At 39.0% G+C, this 18,726-nt stretch overlaps 1 protein-coding gene across 1 annotated transcript in view; it reads right to left on the bottom strand.

The window, feature by feature from the left end:
• The window catches only part of MEI4 (meiotic double-stranded break formation protein 4), a 79,292-nt gene extending 77,338 nt beyond the window's left edge, over window positions 1-1,954 (bottom strand). The window contains exon 1 of the mRNA XM_054195953.1: window positions 1,912-1,954. Coding sequence (XP_054051928.1) covers window positions 1,912-1,954 — 43 coding nt within the window. The remainder of the gene's footprint in view (window positions 1-1,911) is intronic.
• Between the last annotated feature and the right edge of the window lie 16,772 nt (window positions 1,955-18,726).

An 18,726-nucleotide genomic window follows, 5' to 3' on the forward strand; every position in this document is an offset into this window, starting at 1 on the left:
AGATAGACCATCAAAGTCAGACCCTTAGTCATTTACAGAGTTTCACATGTGCTAATAATATTTAATTACATAAAATATAAATTTACAACTGGCATTTTGGACTGTGGAAAATAATCCCAGTCTTTATATACTGCCAAGTTACACCAAGAAAGCAGCCATATCTCCTAAGTTTTACCTACTGCAATGTCTGCATTAGTTCCTGAATGTAGAATTTTAAAGCAGAGTTCAAAAAAAAGCAATCATGAACAGTTTGGAGGATTATAGAAGGATTATTTTGCATCTCTTCTCTTCCCATGTTAAAATACATCAACTAAAATATCACTATACTTTTCCTTTTTAATTTCACATTTTCAGCCTTCACCTGAATAGTTCCATTTCCACAAGTTTTTAAATCTGCAAGATCGGTATCTTCCAGTGAACGTTTCCTTCAGGAAAGTTACCAGAAATCATCTGTTGTATTTTAAAAACCTTGTTCTTGGCTTTCTTACACGAATTTTATACTAGCAGAATGAAAGACAACATTGTTCAAAAGAAAGCAAATGTTTGTAATATAAAACAAGGAAAAGAGAGAATAGGAGGAATACTAGGAATCTGGTACTCTAAAAAGCATACAGTATGCACTGAAGAACAAAGTCTTATATATACGCACTAGAGAAACTAATGTAACTATAGCCACAATTAAATACATAGTGCCTGAATGGTAGTTTATGAAGCACTGGAAGCTGTAAAAGACAGTGGACTATGGAAGTGACTTGTCAACCACTTGCAGCCAAGTCCATTGAAAAGAAAAGTATTTTTTACACTTTAATTTGGCTCAATGACTGGATTATTCAATTAAGAAAACAAACAGAAAAAAAAGAAATTAACCATTACTTTCTTCTGTTGGTCACTGAGAAAAGCGTAGCAGACTGAGCACTACTATTTCTAAATTCCTAAAGACGAGGTGATCAGAAACAGTCATTTCAATTCACTGACACTAGAAATAATCCGTTTCAGGAAAAAACAATGATAATTCTTTGATAATTCTTTTGTATTGTATCTGCATATTTAATGGAACTTTGTTTTAGCAAGCATAGCACTAAGAACATTAATTGCATTCCAGCAATTAGAACTTAGCAACTTAGCTAAGTTAGCTCCAGCAAACTTAGCAACAAGACAGCATTCTTACTTGTGAATAAGTAAGAAAACAACTTCAGATTTGTGCCATATTAGAAAACTGAGACTATGAATACACGTAAACAGAAGTCATTCATAGCTTATATTCTTCATTAGAAATAAAAAGTAAGAGGTGCATCTTTCATAGGAAGGCTGCTGTGTCCTTCCAAATAAGCCCATAGAATCACAGAATGGTTAGAGTTGGAAAGGACCTTGAAGATCTAGTTCCAACCCCGCCTGCCATGGGCGGGGACACCTTCCACCAGACCAGGTTGCTCAAAGCCCCATCCTTGAACACTGAAGGTTCATTAAACTGAACCATTCTTGAGGAATCCACTCCTGAAACCCCCGAGGCTGCCCACACAAGGCCTCCCACGCACTGCCCTCAAGGGGAACCGTCCCCAGCAGCCTAACCCAGCCGACCCAGCTGAGGCACCGGCTCCTCTCACTGGATCGACCTCTGCTGTCCCAGGCGACCCCCAGACCTCCACCCGAAGACGTGGGGTTTACCAACACCAAGGATGTCCCCAAGCACAGATGGGGTTTACCAACACCAAGGATGTCCCCAAGCACAGCAACAGCCGCCGCCAAGGAGGCAGCCCACCGACACCCCCTACGGCGGCGGGCTTAGGGCACCTCCTCAGGCCGCTGCCTCCCACCCGAAGCCCTCGCCCGGAGCCTCCCTTACCGCTTCCCCGCCCGCGGGGAAGCCGAGGCCCCCGGGAAGCCCTGTCAGCCCCTCGGGCCCCAACCCACCTGCGGCGGCAGCCCCGCCGCGGGGGTCGCTCCCCGGCTCCATGGCGAGGGGCAGGGCCCGGCGGCGGCCGCCCTCAGAGAGGCTCCGCGCTGCTCCCTGGCGGGCGGGAGCGGCCCTCACGCGGGACCGGCCCTGAGGGACTGTCGCGGGAGCCCTTCGGTACAGGCCCTGCTCGTCCCGCCCGCGTTTATCTGGGCGGAACACGGGTGTTACGGGAGCCGGATGGCTCGTGCCGTGGGCCTTTCCCGCTGATGAGGGAAGAGGAGAGAACGACGAAGGCCACTGTTAAAGGAGAAGCCACCGCCCCAGCATTCGCCCACGGTCCATGGTGTCGCGCACACACACACACACTTAACTCCTGGGTGGGCTTCTCGCTTCTTCAGGCTCGACCCTTGGCTTCCTGCAGCAGAGTCTTAGGTGCAGGATTTCATAAAATAATTAGTTTAATTGGAAGATACAGCAGCAAGGACAGCCTGGGCTGGGTGCCTCCAAAGAGAGCAGAACTTGAGCACAGAAATCCCTGGGCAATTTTCCCTTTGTGATCCATACAGCCGCCCCTCAGGCACCCTTCACGTGCTCTCCATGTGTCTTTTAGCACAGTGGTGATTTCTGGTCAAGGGTCTTCTGGCATCTAATTGGATTCTTTCTCTGTGTCCTGGCAAATTGTGTCCCTGTTGGTTTGCAGTTTCAGCCAAGGGTTGGAGCCCCTGTATCTCCTGGTTTACACTCCTTGGGCACCTGCCCTTGTTGGCAGAAGATGGAGGATCAAAGAGCTCTGGACTTGGGAGAAACACTACCAAAACATCAGTGTGATATCCAACACTTTCCCATACTAAAAGACTAAAACACAGCGCTGTACCAGCTGCTAGGAAGATTACTAAGAAGAATAACTTTCTCATGACCTGAAGGCTTCAGCAAGCCTAGCTACTCATGCTAAGTAAAGCTAAGCAAACAGCACAAATCACACTGTATTATAATCCTAGGTAACATTCTAATTAAAACTTATAGAACCATAGAATGGTTTGGGTGAGAAGGGACCTTAAAGATCACCTAGTTCCAACCCCCCTGCCTTGGGCAGGGACACCTCCCACTAGACCAGGCTGCTCAAAGCCCCATCCAGCCTGGCCTTGAACACTTCCAGGGACGGGGCATCCACAGCTTCTCTGGACAACCCGTGCCAGTGCCTCACCACCCTCACACATAAACTTATTTATGCTAAACAATTAATATCCCTCAACAGCCACCTTGCTGCAAAGGCAAAGATCGCCTTAGTCTGGAAGCGGAAGGAAAGGGAAGCAGGGGAGCCCCGCAGGAGATGTCTGAATTGGCAAGGCCAAAAGGGAGGGGAGTGCAGCTGTGGGCAGGCATTGGGCAAGTGGAAGGGTGCGGGCACAGGCCCAGGGCATGCAGCCTGTGTGGCTTTGGCCTCGGCCGCCTGAGCGTCAAGGTGACACTTCTATTCAGAGCTCACCATCACCCGAGTCACCTGAAAGGCCCCCCCTCCACGTTTGTACACTGATGTATGGTCTCAAGTCCATGTCATTTTTACTACTCAGAGTTGCCTGAAGGCCTCTTGAGCTGTTTTGTTGATTAATTTTGGTCTCCTTAAATATTTCTTATGTTTGGATAGGAGCAAATTAGATCATAAAACTTCAAAACTTTTCTTGGAGAGAGAGGTGGGGGAGAGCATCTGTTGTTCATCTCAGCAGCCAGTTCGGCCCAAGCCACGACGATTGGAAATAGGAGCTGCCTTTTAGCTGAAACACTGGTTTGAAACTCACTGGTTAACTTAAGAAATTAGGTTTTTTATGTAAAATTATATTTTTTACGCAAACTGTGCTGAAAAGGCTGTGCTGACACCTTCTTGGCCCGAAATGAAACCTCTTCAGTTGAGGTGGGTGAGGAGAGAGGACAGGAGAAGAGATAAGAAATTAGCAATGAAGTCAGATGCATTAGGTGTAGTGAGGCTTCTCACAATGTATCAAGTTCTTAAGTAGAAGGGGATTGATCTTTCTAAACACAGTATTCAGATGTGATAAGCAGTGTATACTTTTAAAATTGTCTTCCCCATTTTTTGTTCTTGGATAATCAAACAGCTTTATTTTTTAACATGTGAAATTAATTTATTCAAAAAGCTAACTTTTTTATCAAGATACATAGTGGTAGACTTCTGAGCTAATGCACTTAATTTGTTTTTAATTTGAAAAACACATTTACCATCCCATCTACAGAAAACCGTTAACACATTGGAACTTTCCTTTTAGACTTCAAATGATAAAAATAAATTGGACTGAATAATTTAGAGACTATTTTCATTCTGACAGCACTACTTATTTCTCAGTGAAACCCAAGGGAAAAAACAACAAAACATTCTCCAGCCTTTTATTATGGTGACATATCAGCAGCTACACTTGGTTTATAATTTTCTGTGTATCTTTTGTGCGTATAAGTGATGCAGGTGCTTTGCAAAGTGGACAGTCATTATGTAGATTGGAACATCCATGTTTTAACACATAATCTTTTCAACTGTGACTGAAAGAAGAGATATAGAGGCATCAGTGCTTTTACCTGCAAACCTGGCATTTATATATGGAGAGCTTAATTTAAAAAGCAGAATTAGGCAGAGGCAACATTATTACTGTTCTAAAAAAGAAAGTGGCTCTGACTGCTTTTTGTGAGAGTACTTGTATTAACTTTTTGCACTGATTACGTGAGCTAACTTTATTTTTTCATAAATGAGCAATGTGTGTGTGAGCACATGCATTCGTGCACATATGCAAATTAATGTTATATCGAATAAATAAAAAATAAGATACAATTCCCATTTTGATACCCAAATGTGGGATGATTAGCACTGTATGTAGTCTCAAGTGAACCAACAATAAAATCAAGCTTTGATTTGAAATAAGCAGTTTGTACATCATGAAGGAAGCTGATTCTACTAGTTGCAGATAAATTCTTTTGATCTCTGTTTCTGAAGATGCCTTTTGATCTCAAGAACAGTCAAAGGATATATTCATGGCTAAAGGTCATACAAAATAATTAGCCGCTTTTATTAATAATTAAACATAAAAACAGTGCAGGTGTTTAATCACATTAGAGGTCATGGATTCTCAGTATTTAACCAATCCACATGCTGAATAATTACAGCCAAGTCAATGGTCAACCCAGAACAAACTCCAAAAACACAGGCTTCAGTTGTTAAAAGTAAATGCATTACATTCCTCTTGAACATGCAGGCCCTGCTCTTACTGGAAGCCTACAGTATCAACAATTTGAGCAAACATGAAAGAATAACTTTTCATTTGGATAACTACAGTCTGTCAGAATCCATCAGACATCTTTATATTTTAATGCATCTCTGTTCACCTGAGAGCTGGAAGTGTCTGAAAACACGTATGAAATACACTGTCTCAACTGTTATTTTGTTTAGCTGATGTGGGGCAAGAGATCGAGCAGCTTGAGAAGAGTGTGTGAAAATCACGAGCAGGAACATCAGTGTCTTCTCATTTGAGCTTTCATTCTTCTGTGTTACATTGCTATATTTAATTAAAAGTAAAAATTTTGGCATCATGATTCTTCATTACTCAGCATCATGCTCTTTTCAAAATAGATTATGGTGTGTTTGTGAAGGCTCTATTTTGTATGTAATTCTGATGACAGAAATATGGTTCAAGTAGTCCCTTTGATCATAATCTGCAATTCTAAACAAATCATCTGATTTAGGATATTGAGGGAGTTATGCAATGACTTCTTTGTTACTGTTCAGAAATAAAGCATTACCATCAGGAAAAAAAGATAACACTTCAGCATCAGATGCAATGAGAACCTCGATCTACAGAAGCAAAATAGAAAGTTAGACATAATATGAGGAGAACAGGGAAAAAACAAAACTTGCTATCATTAAGAGGCAACATACCATCAGTTATGACAGTATGCTCTGCTATGAATACATACTTTATAGTGCTTTATTTAAATGTTATCCCTTATATAACTCTGTAAAATTAGATGTACGCAGAAGATAATGAGAACAGATTCCATTCTTTTCTATACAGTATATACAAAAGAAAGAGGAAACCTTTCCCTCAAAGAATTTCACCATCTGGAAATCAATACTAAAAGATTCCTACACCACCAGGCAAGAAAAAAGGTAAAAGCTTGTTAGCAAATAATCAAAATGATGTTCGTAGTGTAGTGTGGAGATGTTTAAAAATGAATGTGGCAATGTAGCAGATGATTTTCTGCATTTGCATTGATCAAAGACTAACAAAACACTTCTGTGAGAGCTTTTTTTCTGTTCTCTCAGCATAGGACAACAGACATCTGGGAAGAGAGAAAAATTAAAGTAAGGACATATGAAAAGAGTTTTCATTTAATTTAGTACTTTTTGTTGTAATTCCAAGGTTTTCTTCATGAAGTTTATAAAAAAGCAGAGAGAGGAAGAGGTAATTGCTATCAAATAGCTATCCTAGGACATACAAAATTCAGATTGCACTTAAGACACCACCGTGTCTTAAGCGGGCTAGCATCTGGCATTTTTTTCTGTGTGAAATACGATTAAGTGAGTATGTTCCAAGAGGCAAAACTCATTTCACGAAAACTTATGCCAGACCCATTTGAGTCAATAGAAAGAAATGGTTATTGTAACCCACGATTCAGCTGACACCCAATATTTGCGCAGAGGAATGCTAATCAAAATGTCTCAGGATAAAATCAGAATAACGCGGATATTTTAATGCACTCCATTTTCTATATTATGAGGCAGCTAGGGAGGACTACTCAGATGCTCTTTGATACTAGCCCTGTCTAGCACCTCACCTGTCTAACCAGTAGTTTATTGTTCAAAGCTTGAAGGATACAGAGTAAATTCTTTTTCCTGGGCAGAATTTACACCTTGTTTCCCGCAGGAGCATTGCACCCAGCAATCACAGTGGTGTTATGGAAGAGGTTTGTCTCAGTTCCTTTTGCTAAAAATGCTCTGCTTTGGATAGAATAATTAAATACTCTCGAGGCTACAGGGAGCTTTAATATATTGAAAGAGCAATTACCTGGCAGGTATGAGGGATCCAGTTTCAAACCCCCCTCCAGGTAATGTGTATTTTTCTGCAGCAAGAACTGGAACTTGCCCTACTTTCAGGTAAGAAACCAAATTACCTTTATGTGAGGGGTCATATATGACACCATGTAACATGCTGTCTACACCAAGGATTTTTTTCTTTGATGGAAGAGTTGTAATAGCAATGTTGGTCTTGGTGATAGTCCTGCTGGAAATGGGATGTAGAACTGACTAGGCAACCTCCAGAAGTCCTTTCAAATGAAACAAAATGAAACGAAGTGAAACCAAACCAAACTAAAACCAAAGCAGAGTGCTCTGCCCCTGCCTTCTCCCCAGCCACCTGAAGATAGCCTATAATCTGGTGAATAGGGCTGCAAGGTGAGAGAGGTGGGCTTGAACACTGTCTTGCAAGTGGGTATGTGTGTGCCACATTGCAGATGAGCCCTCTGGCCACTGAGTTCTGGGCAAAAACTGGTAACAGTAGCTACTATTTGTATTTTGTAAAAATTTCACTATTCAAGACCTAAAATCAGGACAGGTTTTGGAGGCTGTGAGCTGTACGTGGACATACATGCTCTGATCTGCACTGGAGGAAATTGCATACGGTCTGGTGGTCTTACACATGGGTAAGAATTTTGACTCCCTCAAGAAGCTCCTTGCTCGGCACCTGCCTTTCTTTGTCAGTCTCATTCTTCCCATGAATTACATCAGGATCCTTGGTAGTAGCGCTGAGAAGTGTGCTACTAAAAAATATCCTTTGCTCTGCGGAGCAACATGGAAGTTATTTTCTGGACCTAGCAGCATATCTGTGCTCCACTGTGTAACTTCATGAGACCTAGAGGAGACCCACTGTGCAATATCAGTCTGGCTGTGCCATGCAGCTGGTGCCAAGCACAAGGAACCCCTATGCCTTAGGAAATCCACGCCGATTGACCAGGCATCAAAATACTCTTCCTCCTTCAATCCACAAAGGGCAATGCAGACATTTGCTCATTTTGTGGAAGCTTATATCTTTTGCACACACTCACTTGCACACAGGCACACACATAACTAGTGATTATCAGACCTATTCTTACAGACTAAGCAGTCTGGTTTAGTCTTCAAAATTAGAGTAACTTCTCCCCTCCAAAGGCTCTCATAGGTGAAGAGAGGGAGGGGCACCTGCTCAGCTATGTAAATTGCCACCGTTTCATTCACTTAAAAGGAAGTTTTGTCAGTTTTCTCTAATTGCAAATGTGTCCCGCTGAGTTTAACAAGCTTAAACCATTAATTCATTCTTTTTTCCTGGTGTGAAATGTAGGCTTCAGGTTAAATTATTAAAAATGTAGATTCCTGGACCCTAAAATTCCTTGTATCTAGCAAATGTGGAAAGAAAATTGGAGAAAGAAGAAACTGTCCTCAGAAAAACTTAAATATTTTAGACTAGTAAAACTAATTTCTAATGCAATATATAATATAAATAGAATAGGTCACATACACAGATATACACAGATAAATATATAGATACACATTTAGACAGATAGAGAGAGAGAGAGATAGACAGACAGACAGACAGACAGACACATAGACAGATACAAGTGACAAAGTGAAACAGGTTGTGGTAAAGAGGCACAGAGTAATTTTTTGTTATCTGACTAATATGTTTCAACTATAGCAACTGGCCTCCAAAGATAAAACACTTTGTCCCCTCCACATGCCACTTTCCTTCCCTCAGAAAAATCCCATCACATGTCCTAGTTCAATGGTTACCGAGCTTTACAGCTGAAGGGTTGAACATAATTTTAACAGATCAAGGGAACTGCAATCAATACTGTATCTGCTTTGAAACTCTTATCCTGTGCTTCCTGGGGCTCCTGGAGCCCATCAGGGAAGGGCAGTGGACCTGACATAAATCCTTTCTTCCTGCAGCTGAGTTGTTGCTGCAGAGAAGAGCATCTGCTTACAGCATGAGAAAGTCACATTACCATGGTTCCCATGCCTGAAATAAAATGGTGGTGATATACGAATGTGAACATCAGTAGGTACAAATGAAGATGCCTTTTAAAACTTGCATGGCATGACTCAAGCGATGCAATTTCGAATTCAAATAAAATCCATACAAGTCATGTCCTGATGCAGCTGTCCAGAAAGCTGAAGGTCCATACGTGGGCCTCAGGCTGTGGATTAGAACTGCAAAGGCTGAGTTGTGCATATTTTAAGGGGAGAAAATTGCACATCCCATAAGTCTCCACAAAAATCCATTCCATAGGAGGATTTAAGAGGCAATCACCCATCTGCCAAAATGTGTATGCTATCTTTAATCATGTTTCTGCTGAATGATGAAAAAACATCGGACTAAAATACCAAAAAAATTAACAAGGTTGCTAGCTGTGTTTCTCAAGTAGTTATTAAGAAAACAAATTATTAGGAGGAACTGGCTGCAATGAAGGTGAACCTAAATTTTATCATATGTGTAATTTTGGAACTAGACCAAGTTGTCATGACTTATGACACACTAAAACCTTCATTAGAGGGGAGGACACTTCATTTAAATCCATGAAAACTACTGTATAAGTGTAGTTCATAAAATGAACTAAATTCAGTTCTAGATAACTAAATTTTATTTAGTTTAGTTCTAACTACATTCTAGACTGTTGTTGAAATAATTCACAATTTGATTTTTTCAGTTGCGATATGTAAAATCAATGCCCAGTTTTTAATTTCAGCTGTAACATTTGGTTGCTTTTTACTATAAGCTTGATTGATCATGTAACTTGAGGTCTCGAGGATTTGAGGAACAATGAAAGAAAAAGCAGGAAGTCAGCACAGTAGAATTCTTATGTAGGTTATTTGGGTAATTCATATCTGAGAATAAAGAAATCTGAGTTCTGTGAAGTACATATGGTACTTGATATACATGATATATAGATATATAATTTCCTTAAGGTCTATAAGAAATTTAAACTGGAGTTTAATCAGAAGTTTTGCTCTGCGCTGATCTGTGAGAACCTAAGGTGAAATTGGACCAAGAAATGTATTTATGGAGATAATCCTCTTGTATTCCCATGCACCTTGCATTTGGAGGGGAGTTATTTTCCAATAGCTTTTATAATTTTCATTCCTTCTTCAACTCAACTGTTTTATTTATGCTGTATCACCACATTCTACACACAGATGCATGCATAACTTCATTGAGAGTCATGCACATACACACATATTTCTCTCAAGGGAAAATGTGGCCTTTAATAAATATGCAATGTGGCACAGTTGTGATTGAGGTAGGCAGTTTTAAGATGCATAACTTGATTATTTCAAAACCAGATTTCTTCAAACATGCCAAAGGCAGATATATGTCAAGCTAAAAGTTACAGGAATTGGAGTGTAAAAGGGCAACCTAAACATTTTTCAAATTATGCATAAGTCTGTCTGCTTGAAATCCAAAACTCAGAACCATCTATACTGAATTTTTACCACACTTTCATAATAATTCATGTTTGGGTAGTGAACAAACAGGAATAATATTATCACAACAGATCATGTTCTTAAACTTCTAAATGTCATAACAGAAATACCTTTTCAACCATAATTATGGCCATTGCAAGTGAGATACTATAAAAAGTAAACAAAATATGTTTTCCTCTTTGTTTCTTCATTTGAAATGTTTATTTAGGTAGCCCTCAGAACACTATTCTTTGCTATTAAATGTCTTCAAGGAATAATATTTTAAATGCTCCAGGCTGCTCAGAATTTTGAAGTCCTGTCAAAGTTCAAAGTTCAAAGAAACCTATGTTGCAAATGGTGTTTCTTATATGCTAAGAATCCCTCTCTTCCTCAGAAATAATTACTTCTACACTTGTTTTCAGGGCTGCAAATTGTTCTGCCAATATTCATGAAGACCAGCTTGTCCTGACTATTTTTATTTTATTTGTGGAAAAGAGATCAGATAGATTGTCTGAGTGCACTGGGAGTTTAGTTCAGTTAAAAGTCAATACCAAGCCAAAGAGATGATCCCAGTGTCCCACAGATCATTCCTTAAGACTGTCGGTCAATACGATTTCACCTGGGTCTCCATATCTGTTAAGTCCAGTAGCACGTAACACCAGGGATGGACGCACACGCCAGTTGAAAACATAAGAAATGCTGCAGTGGGTGAGACCAAGGGTTCATTAGCCTAGTTTTGTCACTCCTACAGCAGCAGTGGGAAAGGCTGTTAGAATATTCTCTAGAGGTTGCTCGCTGGCTTCTGTTTTTCCCATTGTGTGTTGTTTCAGCTTGTAGACACTGTTGCGTCCTTCATTAGCGCCATAGCTGAGCATTCTTCTCTTTTCCTTGGCATCTTCATGGTAATAAAGTGCCATTGCTTAAACTTTATTGAACAGATAAAGGGAATCAGCCACAGAGTAAGAAATTAAACTTTCATCTCCAGCTTCTTTACTAGCACCCTGCCTGATAAAGTCAGTTACCCTATTTGACCCATGTGATTAACAAAGATTAATTAGCAAGTAACTTAGACAGAAGTCTTGCCGACTCTCTTTAAGCTGTTTTAGCTGCTTTCGTAGGTGTTCTTTCCTTTACCTTCTTCAGCGCCTATTTATTTGTTTCCAAGATCATCCATTTTCTTACTTGTTATATTCAAAGTAAAAATGCAAATTAAACAGATAGTGTTTACTCTTCTAGGTAATGGTTTTTACCCAGAGCAGTTTCAAGTGTTAGTGATCATATTCAAGATGACTTCAGCTAATCTTCCATAGGAAATAGGTCACCTGTTAGCCTTTTGACAGTCCATTAGCAGTTGAAATAGAAAAAGATAGCATTACTGTTTAAATTTAGATAGTAACGTGAAGAAACTGTCTTCAATAAAGCACAAGGGAGGAATTTAACACAGCTGATAGAGAACTTGAAGCAACAAAGAATGTGGAGGCATCAAGGGGAAGATGGTTTCCACTAATTTGCCTTTCTCCTTCAAAAGTGACTACCTTCCATTTATATTTATATCAAAGCTCTTTATCTGTAGTCTAAATTTTACAGGGCCTTACTGAACTCTTTTCCTGGACGGCTTATTTCAATGGGTTGAAACTACACAGTGGTGTTTTCTCCTTCTTTGGTGATATGACAGCTATAAGACAGGCTGTGGCAATATACAAGATCAATATTTATATTTTCCAAAGACACTGATGCAACAGAGATGTTAATTCAGTTTTCAAAAACTGGGTGCTTAGATAAATTGATTATAAATTGAGTAAGTTTTAACAGGTGTCCAAACTACTGTTCCACAATCCTAAGTTCTCTGCACATTTGCAGGACAGAATATTAAAAATTTTCTAAGAGAACTCCTGAATAAAGATACTATGCCATTAGTGACTGAAAAAATTGCTGTAAGTACTGTGTCAAATGTCATCCCATACTGATTTTCTATGCTTAAATTACAGTTTCATGAGTTACATGCAGTAAGCTTGGACCACAGGGCTAAGAAAGCCCCAGTGAAATATCTAAGTAGCTCACAGAAATCTTGCAAAATCCTGTCAAATATGAGACCCAAAAAGGATCATTCAGATGTCCCTGCAGGAATTCAAAGATGATGTAAATGTCCTTGAAAATAAAAATTTATAATTGAAAATCTGACAGGTCCTTCACTATAAAATCATAAATGCAACTCAAATCAGACTTTTACAAGGGGTTAAACAGGGAGTTTTCAAAGCAGATCCTTGAAAGGAAATGTTGAGTTATTAAGATCAGAAAAACTTGAACAATAGGTTGTTAGGTGACTAAAACTGTTCAAGCTAAAAAGAAAAAATTTTAAAAGTTTGGATTTGTATTTTCAATTTAAAAAACAATGAAATTAAAAGATCTTAAAATAATTTTAAGCCTCCACAAAACTCACAGGGAAAACCTATGCATTGGAAACTTTTCCATCTTCTTCATTATTTTTCCCCATATGATAAAGGCTAATGGGTAGTTTCAGTTTTTAATTTCTAGAATCACTTCTTAGAAGCTAAAGTGTCTTGCATGGTGAATAGATGCTGCTTTTTGGTGAGAGCACATTGAAAGATCCCCTAAAAGTTTCAAAGAGTTAAAAAAAAAAGCGGTATTCTGCCTAGTAGCCAACTCTCCAATACCCCAGTTGTAAATACTACAAAAGCTATATTGTTACAAAAGTTATAGAGGTAAATACACCTTTGATTCTGAAAAAAAGTTAAAAATATTTCATAGCACCTCATTTTAAAGTATATTTTTAAATCCTTTCAAACAGATAATTTTCTTCTAATGTCTAACATGAAAAAAAAACAAAACAAAAAACCAAACAAACCAAAGCCTCATAATGAAGTATCTTGTTTAAATAGTCACTAATAATAATAACAACTGAAACTAACACAAAGACTCAGAAACTGGATAGGAGGAACTGTAGAAACTTTCTGCATAGAAAATGGAAACAAGAACCAAGAATTATTACAATTCATTTTATTAGTAGTCTTGAATTATTAAAATTCATTTTATTAGTAGTCTCAACATAGTATGTTTATTCACAAAAATATGGTATTCAGGTATGATTGAACTGATTAAAAAAAACATGGATATAAATTTTTAAGATCAAAGCAAAAGTCCTTTCTTTCCAAAAATGAAAATGTTACTGCAAAGACATTCACCTAAATAACCAATGAGGTGAAAAACAGCTGAACCTGCTTTTTTGATACCATTTTCTAGAAGGATGCTCTTCAATCCCTTCAGTCACGGGTCAATGAATAAAAAGGAAGTAATTTTACTATCAATCAGTACCTGCCATCTTTACTTGCTTGTCCTATTCTGCTGCCAGTCTCGCTGAGACTGAAATGTAATCCTGGAGGAGCACAAGTGACACAGAGTGGTTTTGACTTCATTTCTGTCTGAGTTTGGACCCATAAGAGTTGGCCGCTGGAGGACAAGCCTTAGGTCATGTCAGTTACTCTATAGTAGCCATGAGCAAGATATTGCTAGCCATCTTCATTAAACTCTCCTTAAACAAATTCCTTGCAAAATCTTCATCAGATCAGCTGGCAATCTTCTGTGAAATTGATAAAGAGGAGGAGGGAGGATACAGACATCTGAAAAGTAATATGAAAATTGGGGTGGTTTTACTGATATTTTGGAAACAACCCAAACTTCTCATTTGGGTTCCTATTTGCACAGTTTAGTTTGTCAGTCTTCCTTTGACATCCTCTAAGGTAAGAGATTAATGGGAAAAACAAGGACACAGAACAGAGTTACAAGAGTGCTTAAACTGACAGTCCAACTGTCATGTAGGTCAACTCCCCCAGGCAGTAACTCCTGCAATCCTCCAACGTGTGGGCATCGTCTCTGCCTCCAAAGAGCTCAGCAGGAGCCACAGGATGCTTTCGATCCAGGATGATCTGTTTCATAGCTTTGTGTGCTGGAAGAGGGCATTAATGTGCGTTGAAAGAAACCTTTCTTGGTGGATTGGATACATTTTACTAGTGAAATTAATAAACTGGATTTAGAGGTACTAAACTGGATGTAGAGGGACTGTACCTCTGTTTAATAGGTGGAGATAAAGGCTTCACAGCTAAACACAGCAGGCCAAGTTCTGAGGTTCCTGAAGTGTTAAAGCTTCTGCCCGCTTTAGTTAGAGTTTTGTATAAAGTCTAAAACACAAACTGAAGAAAGACTTTCAAGATTTGATTCATTGTACCTGTTAATATCCCACACCCTTCCCTTTTGCACTGCTCTCTCTACAAACAAAAAGTGGCGAGTTCAAGTCAAGTTTTCTGGCAATTACTTTTCTGAAGACAAACGAGCAAACAAAGGAACCATCAACGAGCCATGCAGAGGCTTTCAGGAAATCATTTAGGAGCTTGAAAGTCTGCCTGGAAAGGAGTTTTCCCTTTCTTATTGAACGGATTGCTTCCTCCTTTGGTATCTCCTCCTCTGCCCTGCAAAGGAAACATCCAGTCCTGTCTGGCTGGAAAGAGCTGATGGATGAAACTGTTTCATACTGGAAATGATCTCTACGCTGCTAGTCAAGCTCCTTTTGTCCCAAAAGGATTCTGCATATGTCTGGTTTTCCCCATACAGAATAAGAAGTAAACAGAGACTGATAGATACTGGCTTTCCATCATCTGAACTGTCAGCTGCTGTACATTAAGAAGTTATCTATGCCTTTAATTGTGAGGAGGAGAGGGATTTAAAACTTGCAGGAGCGTAATTGTTTCACAGTAAATTTACAGATAAGTTCCTCTTCCTTACTGCCCACACACAGTTCCACTGACTTTAAAACATTAAACTGTCCCTTTCCCTTCAAACGTCGGTGCCTAAAGCAAGATCTATTATCCTGAAGCTTTCTTTGTAGCTTAGGCTCTAATGAGATGCCGATATTGCAAACCAATAACCAAAATGAGGAAATATTAAAATGAAGCATAAGGCTGCCTTTATTACTGCCATATTTCTTTACTGCGTTAATTTTGAAACATGTTTCTGTGTTCTGTCCAGTCCCAGTCTTAGTGATAAAAGTTTTGATAACTGACAAGTTTCTTTCTCATGTGACATGTTCCTAGAGACAAGGTGTAAGCGTGTGGGGGAGGGCAAGGCAGGGGAGGATTTTTATGTTTTAATGTGCCAGAGACTGCAAAATTTTCCTTTCAGTTCACTTAATCAGATAAAACAGTCTTGTTTTGATGTCTAAATCTCAAAGTTTGGTGAATTGCTTATTCCTTCTTATGGGTGGGTTTTAATTCAAGTGAGAAAATAGCTTAAGAAAATCAGGTAAATGGTCCTGTGATTCAATAAATACCTGCAGTTCCCCTGGGATTGTCTTTGTTTCTTTTGAGTTCCAGCAATCTTGTGTTGTTCATGTGCTGATGATTCAAGAATATGTGTCTATTTAGGAAAAAGTACTTGTGTAAATGAGCTAACGAATAGTCGCAGTTACTTGTATTCCCCATCCTGCCTAAGAAGACAAGTGATTTTGATTATTGATATTATTAATAAAAGAGGAATGCACTCCAGAAAAATGCCTCTGTTTATCCATCCTCAGTTCCCCGACTGCAATTTACACTACAATAACATTTCTCACAGATGTAATATAAAGTGTTTTCTCATTTAGGGTGAATCTAATTGCATTCTTTGAATCAGTGAGTGATGTGAGGGAATCATTATATAAAAGAGACAAACTCTGCGTGCACCAGCCCTGGGTAGGACATGCTTTTCCTGTCCTACCTCTCTGAACAAGACGGACAAGTCACGTCATACCGGTCACATCCTCAGACATTTCATGTGACAAGAGTAACCAGGTCAGAGGACACAGAGATGTGGATGGAACTGCAGCTCATCTCCAGGTGGGCTTCCTGCTTGCAAGACCCTATAAGCCTGGGTGTCACCAATGAAAGCTGGTAGTTTCTGAGTGAGCTAATGCCTCCTCTATACCCTTTGTCACACAAAGCAGCCAATTATCCCAGTGTCAAGGGTATTTGGCATTTTTATAGAGAGATACATGACTGTAGATAGTTTATTTTTGCCTTGACTTCCATTTGTTATTCCTACTGTCCTCTTTCTTTCCATTCATTTCATGAAAACAAATCTCTTAACACATGCAAAGAGGCATACTGAAAAATAAAATGTCAGATAAATTATAGGAATAAAACATTTTGACATTGTGCAACTTCTTTTAAAACAAGAGGGTGCAGTAATAGCATTCGGATTGGTATTTCCTCCAACAAAGAGACAATCTACTTTCACAGGACAGAATAATGTTAAAGGAATATTTAATAATTTGTGGAATTTTTTATGCTTGACATCTGTCTTTCCATTTTAATTGAGTTAATAGAATTCTCCTTTATGTTATGTGTGTATTTCAATAACCATTTAGTGCTAAAATTTTCAGGTAGAGCTTCAAATATCTCAGAGTAGCATTTTGTATGCTGAACACTGATGAACAGAAAAGACAATTCTCTTTTTTCCCCCTTCCTATTTTTCTACGATGATGAAGTGGAGCGTATACTGTTACAAAACCAGCGAAAATGACAAAGTCAGGATGTGGCAGATCTACGAGCAGAGGCCTGCGTACGGCCAAGGACACAGTGAGCAGAGCACACAGAAACAGGAAGGCCGATATCGATACGGATGGAACGAAGAGGAACTGGTTCAATATAAACATGAAACAAGAAAATAGCTTTGCGTGCTTATCTTGGTGGGAACCGAATAAGGCGACTGGGTTAGTGATCTGAAATATGTGTTTACTTGCCTAGCAGGTGCATGGAAAGTTTTAGAGCTCGGGTATAAAAGCCGAGGCCTGAGAAGCAATAGACGATTTCGTGCTCATCATAGCCGGAGTCCGTGCCGCCACATCAGGATGTGATCCCAGTATTCTTTATGAAAGATGCAATCATATAACTCAATGAATGTACAAACCTAAGTAGAAAAATGAGAAGACTTTGACAATAGCACCTGAGATTGACCTGACTCCACGTTTACTGGCCTCTGAAACCAAGCAATTTTTGTGTGCTTAAGCAAGTATTCATAATGACACTATATTTTAAAGAGAACAGTACTCATGTTATTCTGTGGGTACTTGGCTACAGGGAACAGAAATATATCTACGTAGTGAGAAAACAGGCAAATAGAGGTTCAATAAAACATTAAGTGATTACGCTAATGACAACCACAAAATAAGGTGGTGGAAAAAGAAGGGAACTGACCACTGACATTGTTCAACAACCCATAACAGTATAATATTAATCTTGAAACACTGACTTGTGGACTAGCCAGTAAATTGCATAAATTACTTAAGGGCCTTTAACATTAAAGGGTTTAATGATTTATGTCATTTGCAATACGCAGCATGTCACATCCTATTGCAACACTCAATATATTATGTGTAACCATCTATCCAGGCTGTTGTTGCTAAATTTTCCTAGCTCCTGGTTGGTATGTGAGAGAATAAAATTCCCTCTCCTCATATAATTTAAGGAAACAAAATGAAGATTTAAAGCTACGTTGAAACCATTTGTTATTTTGATGTTGAAATTTCTCCTCTAAGAATCTATCTAGAGCCAAGAGTTTTCCCAATCAGACACCAGGGCTCTTGGTTATAACTGGTTGTCAAGAAGCTGACAAACAAAATAGCAGATAGTTTCTGATAGTTATTAACTTTATTCACTTAGCTTATCAAAAACTCAGCGTAATAGCTTTTCAGTTTTATTGGGCACTGCCAAGTTAGTTAATTGAGCAAAAAGCCTTTTAGAAGAAATCCAGTCTTCTAAGAATTTGAGGAGTTTTGGGCATTTCAATTACTTTATTTGCTGATGCTTAATTTGTTTTTATCGATGTTTGTAATATTACTGTACCTTGATTCTTGCCAGTGATCTCATAATGTTTATAAGCAGATCAAAGAAAATCTTCAGATTCTTTGATATTTTCCTCATGGGTAAAAGAAATCTGAACTGATGAAGCTGGCTGTTTACTGCAGTGGTATGTAACTATGGAGCTTCGAGCTTCTTGCCTCCAAGACCTTGGTTTAAATCTAGTTTTAACCTACAGTAATTAAAAAATTAGTTGATGCTAGGAGAGCTATGTTATTTATGGCAGTGATCACAGTAGGAGGAACATTTTAAAAAGTGATATCCTTACCGTTTCAGTTCAGTGTGGGCATTTATATGTTCTTGTGTCAAACAGTCCCTCTTTTTAATTTTGGGTGTAGATATTAGGTGTCTGACTGATGTTGTCTACGCGTTACAGCACATGTGTGTGGATACGTATGTGTGAGTGTGGATATGCACATTCACACTCAGAA

Source organism: Rissa tridactyla, chromosome 3 (genome assembly GCF_028500815.1).
Source record: "Rissa tridactyla isolate bRisTri1 chromosome 3, bRisTri1.patW.cur.20221130, whole genome shotgun sequence".
NCBI classification, from domain to species: domain Eukaryota; kingdom Metazoa; phylum Chordata; class Aves; order Charadriiformes; family Laridae; genus Rissa; species Rissa tridactyla.